This window comes from Lingula anatina, chromosome 1 (genome assembly GCF_051362555.1).
Source record: "Lingula anatina isolate TDL-2025a chromosome 1, LinAna3.0, whole genome shotgun sequence".
Taxonomy (NCBI): Eukaryota; Metazoa; Brachiopoda; class Lingulata; order Lingulida; family Lingulidae; genus Lingula; species Lingula anatina.
The window spans coordinates 56,879,717-56,893,264 of NC_141767.1; the positions used below are offsets into that span (position 1 = coordinate 56,879,717).

The 13,548-nt window shown below is 35.2% G+C and overlaps 1 protein-coding gene across 2 annotated transcripts in view; it reads right to left on the bottom strand.

Annotated features, from left to right (window-relative positions):
* LOC106172143 (uncharacterized) overlaps positions 1 to 13,548 on the bottom strand; it is a 28,994-nt gene that overhangs the window by 11,580 nt on the left and 3,866 nt on the right. The window contains exons 3-4 of one of the 2 annotated variants that reach the window (XM_087002794.1): positions 9,487 to 9,588; positions 5,303 to 5,390 (exon numbers count right to left, since the gene is read on the bottom strand). In XM_087002794.1, coding sequence (XP_086858920.1) covers positions 5,303 to 5,390; positions 9,487 to 9,588 — 190 coding nt within the window. The remainder of the gene's footprint in view (positions 1 to 5,302; positions 5,391 to 9,486; positions 9,589 to 13,548) is intronic. The other variant, XM_087002795.1, reaches the window with a different exon arrangement.

Below are 13,548 nucleotides of genomic sequence, written 5' to 3' on the forward strand. Positions count from 1 at the left end.
AGAACTGCATTGCTTCCAAAACAGAAAACAATCACACTGGTTTTCCAACACAAGGTGCACTTCAGTCTTATGAAACTTTTCAGTAAGTTTGAGTATCATAAGTAACATGGTTTTCCCTTAATCGCTATCCTGGCAGCAGTGTCCAAAATAGGGTTTTCTTCAACTTTCATGCAATATAACATAATACTTAACAGCATAATGACCATCAATTTTTTTATAAAAAAATAAAAGTATCATGGATATTCAGAAAATGTGATATGGAAAGTTCTCCAAGGCCATGGAAGTTCAGAGTCACACTTTCAAAATGCCAAAATGTAAACAAGAGATAACTGTACTGAAATGATTTTCTTTCCATTTTCAACACCCTTTTTACATAAAACAAAATAATCAATTTACTGTCATTTTTAAATGATCAACTAGGAAAATTGCTGACATAGGAAAAATATCAGTAGAACAATTTTAAATGTCCAATTTGCTCCATTCGGAGATTCTGAACATAGTGAATGATTGAATCTGACGAACTGCAATGATGAGTTCCTTTTCATTTTTGATACTTTATTACACAATGCACGATAATAGGTTTACCATCATTTTTATATATCAACTTACAATATTGTTAAGAAGCAGAAAATGTCAAAACAACACTTTTACATATCTCATTAGTTCCATAATGAGACTGTTAACATGTCTAAGAATTAAATCTGAAGAAAAACCACTTATATACAAAAAGGCTAATAACTTCATCAAAACTTAACTGATCATTATTCAAACTTGATCTGTATACTGGTCAGATTGATCACTCCTGTGAGTTGCAAGACAAAAGGCTGATTGGTTTTCCTTAAAATGCGTTATCAGTGTTGCATGTTTGCTGAATAAAGGAAAAAAACAGCATAACTTTTGTAAAAATAGTCCAATCAAGCCAATATTCAAACTTGACCTGCGTATTGTCAGTTCTGTAAGTTTCAATTTAAAAGGACAAACATTTTTACACTTATCATGTTATCGGTGTTATAAAAATGCTGAAAAAATTGAAAAAAAAAAAAAACAAGGCAGCAAAGCTGTCAAATGTACAGACAAAAAGCAGACAATAACAATGCACAAAACAGGCTACTGTCAATTCTGATGCAAAAGTACATTATGCTTAACTGCAAATTCAACATCAAATTTTAATTATGCTCAACAGGTAATACCAATGTAAGTGAAATGTGTAACAAGCGTAAGGATTCAGGCCCATGGGAGTTTAAGTTCACACTTTGAAAATGCCAGAATGAGAAAAATGAAAATTTCACATAAAACTGCTTAAATTCAATAATAAATGATAACCCATTTGAGCTGGCTTTCTAATTTGAACTGCATGCCAATCCTACAAATCGTACTTGTAAGTTGAAAATAATAATAAGTAACATAGTTTTCTTTTCATAATGTTTGTAGTAGCAGTGCAAAAAGATTTTTGTCAATTTTGATGTAACATTACATAATAAATTACAGAATAATTATCACCAATTTTTGATTATTGACTACAAATAGCATGGACATGTAGAAAATTTGATTACCATTTGGCTTCATGTCCATGGGAGCTTCGAGTCCCACAATGAATATGCCAACATGATAAAAATGAATATTTCACTAAAATGTATAACTTCCAGAAAAAGAAGCCAATTAGACTGCTTTTCCAACTCAGGCTGCATTTTAGTCCTTTGTTTCTTTTTTGAAAGTTTGACACTCATAAGTAACATGGTTTTCCCATAATGGTCATCATGGCAGCAGCACCCAAAATTGTGTTTTCTTCTATTTTAATGCAATATTACATAATGCTTAACAGCATAATGACCATCAGTTTTTAATAATAAAAGATCCGTATCGTGGATTTTCAGAAAATGTGACTAGCATGGGTCTTCAAGCCCGTGGAGGTTCTAAGTCACACCTTGAAAATGCCAATATGTGAAAAATTAAATTTTCACAAAAAGCTGATTAACTGCCAAAAAAAATTACCAAATAGTCTGCATTGCCCACTGAAGCTTTATTTAAGTCCCATGTTTCTTCTTGTAAGTTTGAGAACAGTAAGTGACATGGTTTTCCTTAAATGGTCATCATGGGAGCAGTGTCCAAAATAGGGGTGTCTTCAAATTTTGATGCACTATTACATAATGTTTAACAGGATAATTACCATCAATTTTTAATAATAAAATATTAGTATCATGGATATTCAGAAAATGTTCCTAGCAAAGGTCTTCAGGCCAAAGGAACTTCAAAGTCACACCTTGAAAATGCCAAAATGTAGACAAGACAGCACTGTCCTGAAATGTTTTTTTTTCCATTTTTAACAATTTTTTAACACATAACAAAATTAACAATTTACTGCCATTTATATATGATCAACTAAGAAAATTGATGAGATGGGAAAAATATCAATAGAACAGTGTTTAATGTCCAATTTCCTCCATTCTGAGTTTCTGAACATAGTGAATGAATGAATCTGACAAACTGCAATGATATGAGTTTATTTCCATTTTTGAAACTCTATTATACAATACATGATAACAAGTTTACCATCATTTTTACATAATCAACTAACAATGTTGTAAAGATGCAGGAAATGTCAAACAAACACTTTTACGAATCTTATTAGTTAAATAATGAGACTGTTAACATGCCTAAGTATTGAATCTGAGGAAATGTTTAAAAACAGCATAACTTATAAAATAATGCCCCGATTATGCTGATTTTCGAACTTGACCTGCATTTTAGTAAGATTGATTACTCCTGTGAGTTTCATGACAACAGGTCTATCGGTTTTCCTTGAAATGTGTTAACAGTGTTGCACATATGCTGAAAAGTGAAAAAAACAGCATAACTACTAAAATAGTGGCCCGATCATGCTGATTTTCGAACTTGATCTGCGTTTTAGTAAGATTAATTACTCCTGTGAGTTTCATGACAACAGGCCTATCGGTTTTCCTTGAAATGTGTTAACAGTGTTGCATATATGCTAAAAAGTGAAAACACAGCATAAATACTACAATAATTGCCCAAACATGCTGATTTTCGAACTTGACCTGCGTTTTATGAATATTCATCAGCTCTGTAAATATAAAGCCAAAAAGTAAAACTGTCTTCCACTTATCGTGTTAACGATGAAAGTGCACGGCGACGGCGACGGCGACGGCGACATCGACGGCGACAGGGACGGCGACGACAGACGCAGGTGATGGCAATATGTACAGACACATCTGTGTCTGTACATAAAAACGGATAACTTCCATAAAAATTGCCCAATCATGCTGATTTTCAAACTTGACCTGCCTATTATGAATATTCATCCGTTTTGTAAGTTTCAGGCCAAAAGGTAAAATGGTCTTCCACCTATCGAGTTATCGGTGCTGCATATATGCTGAAAAAAGTGAAAAAACAGCATAACTTCTCTACCAGTGACCCGATCATGCTGATTTTCGAACCTGACCTGCGGATTATGAATATTCATCAGTTCTGTAAGTTTCCAGCCAAAAGGTAAAATGGTATTTCACTTATCGTGTTATCGGTGTTACAAAAATGCTGAAAAAATTGAAAAAACAGCGTAACTTCCCTAAAAATGACCCGATCATGCTGATTTTTGAACTTGACCTGCGGATTATGAATATCCATCAGTTTTGTGAGTTTCAAGCCAAAATGTAAAATGGTTTTCCACTTATCGTGTTATTGGTGCTGCATATATGCTGAAAAAAGTGAAAAAACAGCATAACTTCTCTACCAGTGACCCGATCATGCTGATTTTCGAACTTGACCTGCGTATTATGAATATTCGTCAATTCTGTAAGTTGAAAAAAGCTGAAATAAAAAACAGTTTTCCACTTATCGTGTTATCGGTAAAAGTGCACGGCGACGACAACAGACGCAGGTGATGATATATGTACAGACACATCTGTGTCTGTACATAGAAAAATATAATGCATTTTAATTAATGCAATTATCTAAACTTTAAAATATTTGAAAATATCATTACAAATATTTCTGCTTTAGCAAGGAAAAGGTTTTATGTCAATTTTGATGCAATGTCAAATTGTGCTGAACAACATGATCACCACCAAATTTTAATAATGTACTAGTGCTAGAAAATATCACTAAAACTGGGCTGCAGAACCATGGGTGTTGAAAGAACGTTAATGAAAAGTTGTATTTTAGCAGTTTAACGTCTGGTACATCACAGCAAAGCCAACAAAAATACAGATACCAAACAGCAAACAAGGCAGCAAAGCCAAAAATAAAGATGACAATAAAGATGACAATAAAGAATAAAGATACCACGCTGGAGTAAGCTCATTCGTATGGAACTCCCCCCCCCCAAAAAAAAAAAGGGACACCACCACCAGCCTTGTGCTTGACAAGCTCTATAAAATGCAATCAACAAGTTCTCAAAATATGCAAAAAAAATATAACTAAAAATGGTACAATCAAGCAAATTTTCTAACTGACATGCATTTTCCTAATATTGATCACTCCTGTGATTCTCTAGACAATAGCCTATTGGTTTTCCTTGAAATGTGTTGTCAGTGTTGCATATATGCTGACAAAAGAGAAAACCTAGGGGCAACACCGGCCACATCTCTGCTAATTTTGAAGATGTGAGGGGCAAGAAAATATGCAAAGCTCAGTTCATGGTGAAAAAGTAGGTCAAAGGTCAATTTCAATATCACAGTATATGAATTTCTATTTAAGTTCAATAGTAACCATAGGCATTTCTTTGCCAATTTTGGAGATTTAAAGGGCAGAAAACATGCAAAAAGCAGTTCAGCATAAAAAGTAGGTCAAAGGTCAATTTCAAGGTCACAGTTAGATTGCCAGTGTATGACTTCCTATTCAAGTTAAACAGCAACTTTGGGTGTATCTCTGCTGGTTTTGGAGATATAAAGATCAGAAAATTTGCAACGAATGTTACCAAAATTATGCAAAAAAAAAAAAAAAAAAAAACAGAATAATTACCATAAATGTACACCAAGCATGCAGATTTTTGAAAGAATCCTGCCTCTTTACCAAACAAAAAAAAATACAGATGGGCATTTACGGGGCAAATGTCACACAAATTGTACAAAAAAAAAAAAGAATAAATATAAACCAATCATGCTGATTCTCAAAAGAAACCTGCCTCTTTACAAAAAAAAGCCACTCAGTACATTTGAAGTAAAACAAAAATACAGCTTGGAAGTTATGTGGTGACTGTCACCAAAACTGTGCAAAAATCCAGAATAAATATAAACCAATAAAAAAATTTCTAAAGCAACCTACCAATGTACATGAATTTGCTTACCCAGGTTGCAAGTCCATGATATTCCTTGGGGCAATTCTTCCATCAACTTTAACGTCATGGAAGGTAGCTATGTTCTTGTTTCCATCCACTGAAAATACACTTATGGATCAGAGCAACAAACACTGCCACCAGGTTTTGTACCACCAGTGGGATAAAGTGCATTAAAGGGATAAATAGATTTATGATATTTTTTATTACTTCATTGTGTTGCAAAGATAATTGTGGTTGTAAATTAACCGAGGCAGCACACAATGTCAAGAAGTTTATGATGTGCAAACCTTTTTTTTTTAACTTTCAACTGGAAAACAAGAACACCACAAAGGATGGCAATGTATGCCAAAAGTTATTGCAATGTGAAAAGAACCTTTGTATGTTGTGCTTCAATATTATTGTCATCCACCACACTGACACATAACCATTATAAAAATTGTGCAAACATAATGACAGCCTAGGGAATAATTACCCTAAATGTAAACCAATTATGCCGACTTTCGAAAGCAACCTGTCTCTATACCAAACAGTGCCACTTGGTAAATTTGAAGTAAAACATAAATACGGTTTGGCAGTTATGGGGCAAATGCCATGTGTCAGAATAACTAGAGGATCAGAGAGGCGATACTGCCTCCGAATATTGTACCACCAGCTGGAGTAAGCGCGATCGTATAGACCCCCCCACACACAAAAAAGGGACACCACCACCAGTCTTGTGCTTGACAAGCTGTAAAAAATGCAATCAACAAGAATTCTCAAAAAATGCAAAAAAATATATAACTAAAAATGGTACAATCAAAGTTTAGTTCATAGTAAGGTAGGTCAAAGGTCAATTTCAACTTCCTATTCAACTTCAATAGTAACAATGGACCTATCTATGCCAGTTTTGGAGATATAAGGGACTAAATGTTATAATTTTGGACTTACAATAATGTGCCATAAATTTCCTACAGAAAAAATCAATTAAAATAAAGAAAAGGTCATTTTGGTCAAAATTCTTGAAATGGGAGGTGCTCTGAAGTTCCAGATGTTCAAATTTGATGAAATAATGTCATTTTTGACCACAAGTTGTCTGCCTCGCCAAGCCGTACTGCAAATTTTGCTTTCACCACCAATATGTACTTTTTAATACAGCGTAACTCGTATGGAATACAAAAAAACAGAGACCACTTCCAGTGTTGGGCTTTACATGCTCTACAAAATGCAAAAAAGAATGGGTCTCTACCATTAACGGTTCCCAAATTAGAGACAGTGTTCAGTTTCGGTATCTTATGGCCGCTACTCCCGTGAAAATGCACCGATTGACCCAAAATTCACGGAGATGAAAGATGACATGAAGGGTAACACTTTCCAATAATATTATTGGTTAAGTCTGTGTGGTGTCTGAATAACAGCGCAAATAATTTTTTTTCGTAAAAAAATTTGTTTTTTTGAAAATTTTGGCCCGTTTGACCTTGAAATAAAGGTCAAAGGTCAAATCCAAGGGCATATTTGAAATCTACACATATGACGTTTGGAAAGCCGTCTGTAGAAAATTTTCCCATAATTCCTTCCGTAGGGTAGATAATTAGCATTTATTTGGCCATTTTTGGACAAGGGTGCATTGCAATGAGTGCCACACCTAGACCCCAATACCGACAAAGCCCAAATTTTACGTGGAACGAGTTGAGATTATAGGTGACCTAAATCCAAGAGATGGGTATGGAGGCCCTTACCGTCTAGGAGGAGAAGCGGTAACGGTAACATGCCGGCGGAGCCGCAGGAGCCCGCGGAACGATCCGGACAGGACTAAAACCATGTGTACCGTAAATGTGAACCATTCATACCAATTTCGTTTACCAAACAAAGCCACTCAGTAAATTTAAAGTTAAGTTCAAAAATACAGTTTGCAAGTTATGGTGTGAAAATCACCAAAATTGTGAAAAAAAAAACAAAAAAAAGAGTATTTTACCACCAGCTGGAGTAAGTGCATTTATATAGAAAACAAAAAAGGGACATCACCTCCAGTGTTGTGATTGAGAAGTTCTACAAAATGCAGTAAACAAGAGTTATTATTTTTTTCTTGTCGTACAATTTATAACAAAATCATGGAGAAAAGTATAATGTCAAATCCAAATTTGTGAAGTGCGGTTCATGACGCAAAGTAGGTCAAAGGCCAAATTCAAAGTCACAGGAAAACTGTCAATATATGACTGTCAGTATTCAAGTTTAATAGTAGCTATGGGCATATCTCAGTTTTGGAGATATAAGGGATAGAAAAGTTGCAAAGTTCAGTTCATGGTGAAAAGTAGGTCAAAGTTCAATTTCAAGGTCAAAGCTCATTTGCAAGTATATGACTTCCTATTCAAATTCAGTAGTAACTATAGGTGTATCTCTGCCAGTTTTGGAGATGAGGGACAAAAAAGTTGCAAAGTTCATTTCATGATGAAAAGTAGGTTCAAGGTCACAGATTGCCAATATATAACTTTTTATTCAAGTTCAATAGTGCAGGGGCGAATTTAGGCCCCTTGAAAATCTGAAGACAGTCAGATTTTCAAGTTTACATTGACAGGTATCTAATTTTTCTGTTGGAAGATGGTCAAAATTGGAGGATGGATCAACAAAGATAATTAGGAAAACTGTCAGAAAATAGCTCTGAATCTGCCGCTGTAGTAACTCTTTGCTAATTTTGAATTAACGGTTATGTGCCATGAATTTTGAACAAAATAAATTAATTGAAAAAACAAAAAGATTGTTTTGAAATTCATGAAATTGGAGATGCTCAGACATTCCAGATGTTTGAATTTCATGAAATTCTGTCATTTTTGACTGGATGTTGTCTGTCCCTCACTAAGCCTTATGTTATCTTTTCCCGACGTTCCAAATTCATGGCAAATTACCATATTTCACATTTTATTTTCACTACCACATTGCACATTTTGATATAGCGCAACTCATAAACCGTATGGAAAAAAAATGGATACCACCTCCAGTATTGCACTTGACAAGCTTTAGAAAATGCAAAAAAAAACAAGGTTTCCAGCATTTACCATTCCAGAATTGGAGAGAGTTTTCAGTTTCGGCATCAAATGGCTGCTTCTACTGTTAAAATGCACTGATTGACTCCAAACTCCCAAAGTTGAATGAAGTCCATAATTGTGACCCCTGACTATAGTATGAAAGCTGAAGTCTCTGTAGTTTCTGAAAATTGGCACAAACAAATATTTTTTTGCAGAAAATTATCATTTTTAGAAAATTATGGGCCATTTGACCTTGAAATAAAGTCAAATCCAAGGGCATATTTGGAATCCTACATATGAGAAGCGGAAATGGCGACTTGTATCCCATGCCATCCTGCAAAGTCACAGGAACCGGCGGAGACAGGTCGGGACTAAAACCATGAGTACCACCAGCACACACGCTGGTGGTACTAATAAGGGTCTTCTGGTAAATTAATCCCTTAAACAAATATGAAAATTGCCTTCATGTCTCCTTAGGATCTCTAACCATCTCCCCCTGACCATATGAAAATTGCCACCTAGTAAAGCTCCAATTGCTGAAGCCTAGATAAAAATTTGATATGGACGCCTTGCAATGAATTGTATAAATTTTTTTCTGTGTGATTAACATGACACAGTATGTAAATGGCTACAGGCTATTGCAAGAATGTTTACATTACATGCTGGTGCTGTGCCATTTTGCTGACAGGGATGCTAAAAGGGATGGTATGGAGCCCCTTCAGTCTCAGTGCAATTGCCGCATCCTTTACGTGTGGCTTCCTTGAAGATCAACACGTTGTTGGCACAAATCCCTACCATATTCACACCCATCGGCTTCAAATCTGTGCATGTGACTGATACTAGTTTTAAACATCTTAACCATTGTCATGCCTCGTTAACCCACCGAAAAAAGGTAGAAGGAAATGAGGCCAACAACAAACATTATCAAAATCAATGCAAGTCTACCAAACAATGTCCAGACAGGAACTGTGCAATGCCATCTATGTTAATGCTTGAAAATGGGTAGTGTGGTCCAATCTACCGGTGAATTCAGGATCATTAAATGCTCAGTCTGGTAGTTGCTATAGTTAACTGCTTAGTTAACTGCTTATAATTGTCAAAATGATTATCAGAGAGCATCTTAATGTTACATTTTTAGTTTTTTATTTCACAATATGTCTGATCAATCACTGTATCTGCACTATTTTTACATACCTGTTCTATTGTTAGCCAAAGTGAACGTATAAAATGAATCATCATTTCCTGGATTTCTGACTACACTGGCAAGGCTCCCTAGTATTATTACTTTGTTTATACCTGCAGAAAAAAGTAGTGAGAGGTTCTTCACAAAAGTGACAATACTATTTATTACTATATATCTGAGAATTGTAACATACATTTTCAGGCAGCTTTTATACTACTATAAAAATTTACACAAACTTTATACTGTGTTTGTTTATTTATTTATTTTATTTATTTATTTGTTATTTTTTTCATAGCCAAAATCCTTTTAAATAAATTATTCTTAAAGCGGCATACAAAGCAGTTTTAGTTGGAAATTATTCATAAAAACAGCACTTTCACAGCATCAAACACTTCAAATAAACAAGATCTATTTCAAATTTAACATCTAACATGCACCAAGTGCATAAAAATTAAGAACTAAAATCGCATTTACATCCTGCGATTGAAATGTACCTTGTATGTTATGTGACTCAGATACTAGCATATGAATGAATGTGCGGGAAGAAGTGTGGGAAAACTGAACAACCTACTTTCCATCAGTGAAGGTCAAGTGAGCAGTCGTACCAGAAAGAAAAAACTTTTTAGCACCTAAGAGGAATAAAAAGCAGAAGGAAGCACAACACAAAACTTGCACAAATAAAAGTAGGATTATAATAGACAGGGCAATGGCATGTCAACAGAGATAAATAAGACGTTTAACGTTCAAAAACCTTGCACTGAGACAACATCGAATGATGCAATGGCCACACTGGTTAGGAAGCCCTAATAGTATAAGAAGTATAAGGTGCACACGCAGTGAAGATATTGTGCTCACGCAAACTTTTTTTGAAGACAGCAGAGCAGAAAACTGAACACGAAGAACAGACAAAAACCAAAGTTAACACTGTGTTTTGACGAATAATATACTGACACTCAATGAAAAGTAAAAAGGCATCAGAAAACTGGAAGAGTGACTGCAGACCCTTTAGATGCTGGAGGCTGGGCGGAACCAAAGAGATTTGATCACGTGACCTAGCATTTTGATGATCTTTTCTGACCTTGATTCCACCATGTGTGACTGAATAATGGGTCATATTTCACAAAAAAACTGTTATTTTCTTATTGTGCCAAAGGAACTTAAAATATTATTTGATAAATAAATTATGCGTTTTCATTGACTGTCAGTATATATACATCTAACGGTGACGATTATTTAAAATAAACAATCTTATATCATCTCAACAACAATGATAGCACCCCCCCCCCCTTGGTTTGTATGCCGCTTTAATATACTTTACCCAAGATTGATGTTCTGCAATATAATATTGCACTAGACAGCACAGCTGGCTAATAAATGAAATTTACTTGCCAAGTAAACTAAAAATAAAGCAGCAAAGCTGTCAAATGTACAGACAAAAAGCAGAAAGTACCGCCAGAGTATACACTGGTGGTACTAATAATGCACAAAATAGGCTACTGTAAATTCTGATGCACAAATATCTTATGCTTAACTGCAAAGTCAACCTCAAATTTTAATTATGCACAACAGGTAATACCAATAAAAGTAAAAACACAAAGCTTTAGGCCCATGATAATTCAAAAGCTTACTTTTAACAAAAAAAACTATATAACTTCCAGAAAAATTAACCAATAAGAAAGATTTTCCAATTGAAGCTGTATTATAGTTCTATGTTTCTTTCTTTCTTGGAAGTCTGAGAAGAGTATGTGACATAGTTTTCCTTTAATGGTCACTTGGACATAATAATAATTTAACATTTCTTTAGTAAATGTTACTAAATCAATCTACATGTCTTTTCTTTAAACATTAAACATCTTTAAAAGTATCATCCTCAGATGTATTTTACAAATCACAGGTAATGAAATACAAGTATTTCTCATTTGCCACACCTGTAAGTATCATAATATGTGCCTAGGACCCCATTCCCAGAGATCAGATCAGTCCAAACTAGATCGATCTAACTCCCTGGGGGTTCACGCTAAATAGCTGTCAGCCGAGCGGGCACGAAAGTTAATTACCCCCTTACAGCTTGTAGTAGGTGGGACGGGCATTTAATCTGGATTATCTGACAGTAATCTAGTGAGACTCCCCACAGGGATAGATCGATCTAAAATCTATGGGAATACGCCCTTGATCTAAGACATACCCTGCACATGCCATACAAACAAACTGGCAGCTTGGCCAATTAACTTAGTCATTTAAGGCCACTAATAGGGTAAACTAGGCTTAAAATCATGTTTTTGAGTTTTTTATGTGTTTATACTAATCAAAAAAGTATCTAACGTTGGATGTAATAATTTTTTTTTTAATTTGCACTGCAAAATGAGTTTTTCAACTGGCACACGCCCCAGTCAGGCTGATGACTAAGCCACGCCTCTGTTGCTAAGGGCCGTTGCCATGAGGGGCGGAGCATAGTTAATGAATTATAAGCCGATTACTTGTGCGGTAATAGATCATAAGTCATCAGCTAAGCAAGTTCGTGTAAAAAAATACATTTCCAGAGGAAAGAAAGAAAGAAAAATTTTGAAAGAGAGTATGGGCAGTGGTTGGGGAAAACCGGTATTCGTTCAGTCGGATGATGAGAGAGAGAATCTACATGGAGTGAGCGCTCATAAGATTCTGAAGGATCTTGAACAGTTGTCGGAATCCTCTGACAGTGATCGTGAGGAAGAAACAGTAGCTACTAGGTACAGACTTTGGCACAGTGGACAGTTGTAAGAAAAATCGATAACAAAAAAAACATACGCTAGAAACGATGCTAGATCTTAATTTTGGCGATATATATCGGCCCGTGTATCTGTGACACGTTACGAAACTGGAAATGATTGTTGGTCGCCGTTTGCAAAGGGTACTTAATCAGCTATAAAATGCAACAGAAAATCTAGTGATAATAACTCTAATGTTGACAAAATAAAGTTTTCTTCTACGAGATATGATATTATGGAGCTTGAGAGACACGCGAAAAAATTGTGATGTGAATGGCCAAATGAGAGAAAGTCAAGCGAGGGTTGACAGCGTAGTTAAAAAAATAATGTTAGCGGGTTTGCAAGACAGGAGCACCACAACCATTTCATCTACTTTTCTCAGTGGGCATTTTTCTCTGCGTGCAAGTTATTTAAAATTGATTAATTGCTTACTCAATGTAATAAAATAGTTATGCTCTATTTTTTTTCCAAATGTATCACTGATGAACTTGTTTTATGTAATACTTTAGTTGTAGCTTGAACTTGGCAGGAAAATCTTGATCTGGGTGACAGTCAAGTTTCATTGTTGCTTCCTGTTATCAGAGTCCTGTTCAAAACTGCTAAATGTTCCCTATGGCAGAACTGATCTTTACTCAAGGTTGGACAAAGCACCACCACAATATGAGATCTATATTTCACAATAAAAACATTGCGAACAACTCGTAGAAATATAATATATTGTTTTACCATAAAAACGGCAGTTATAGCTATTATTTTGATATCTGAGCTTGCCTTCAGACCATGTGACCTCCATTGATAGCTATACTCTTAAGAGATTTAAACAAAAAACCAAACTTTTTAGAAAAAAAAACAGGAACTAACTTCGAATGTGAAAATGGATTCATTAACCATTGGTAAGTAGGGGAAAATTGTTGTTTACTTCAGGAAAATCCATTTTTTGGCAAAAACGAAGAGTTAATATTCCTTAAATCAACAATATCATGTTGGCCTAAATACGGGGAGTGATCTCGTATTAGACGCAATCCACAGTAAAATGCCGACGAAACTTTAACATGCTTCAAAAGATACGAATAGATACTTTTTTACAATCAACACGTTCGTGGTTTCAAAACTCACCCACACTCTGTCATTTTATTCAAAAGCCCTCTCTCAGCCACTTTTATTGCTGATTCTTGTGCAGCTGAGCGTCTCCCTATAAACCGCTCTAAAGTAATCACTGGATTTTTCCGTTGATCTGACAATTACCCAGTGCTGTGCAAAATAATCCTGCAGGGTAACCTGTCAAAAACTCGTATTAACACAAGTGCCGGCCACTTGCTCTCGACAGTT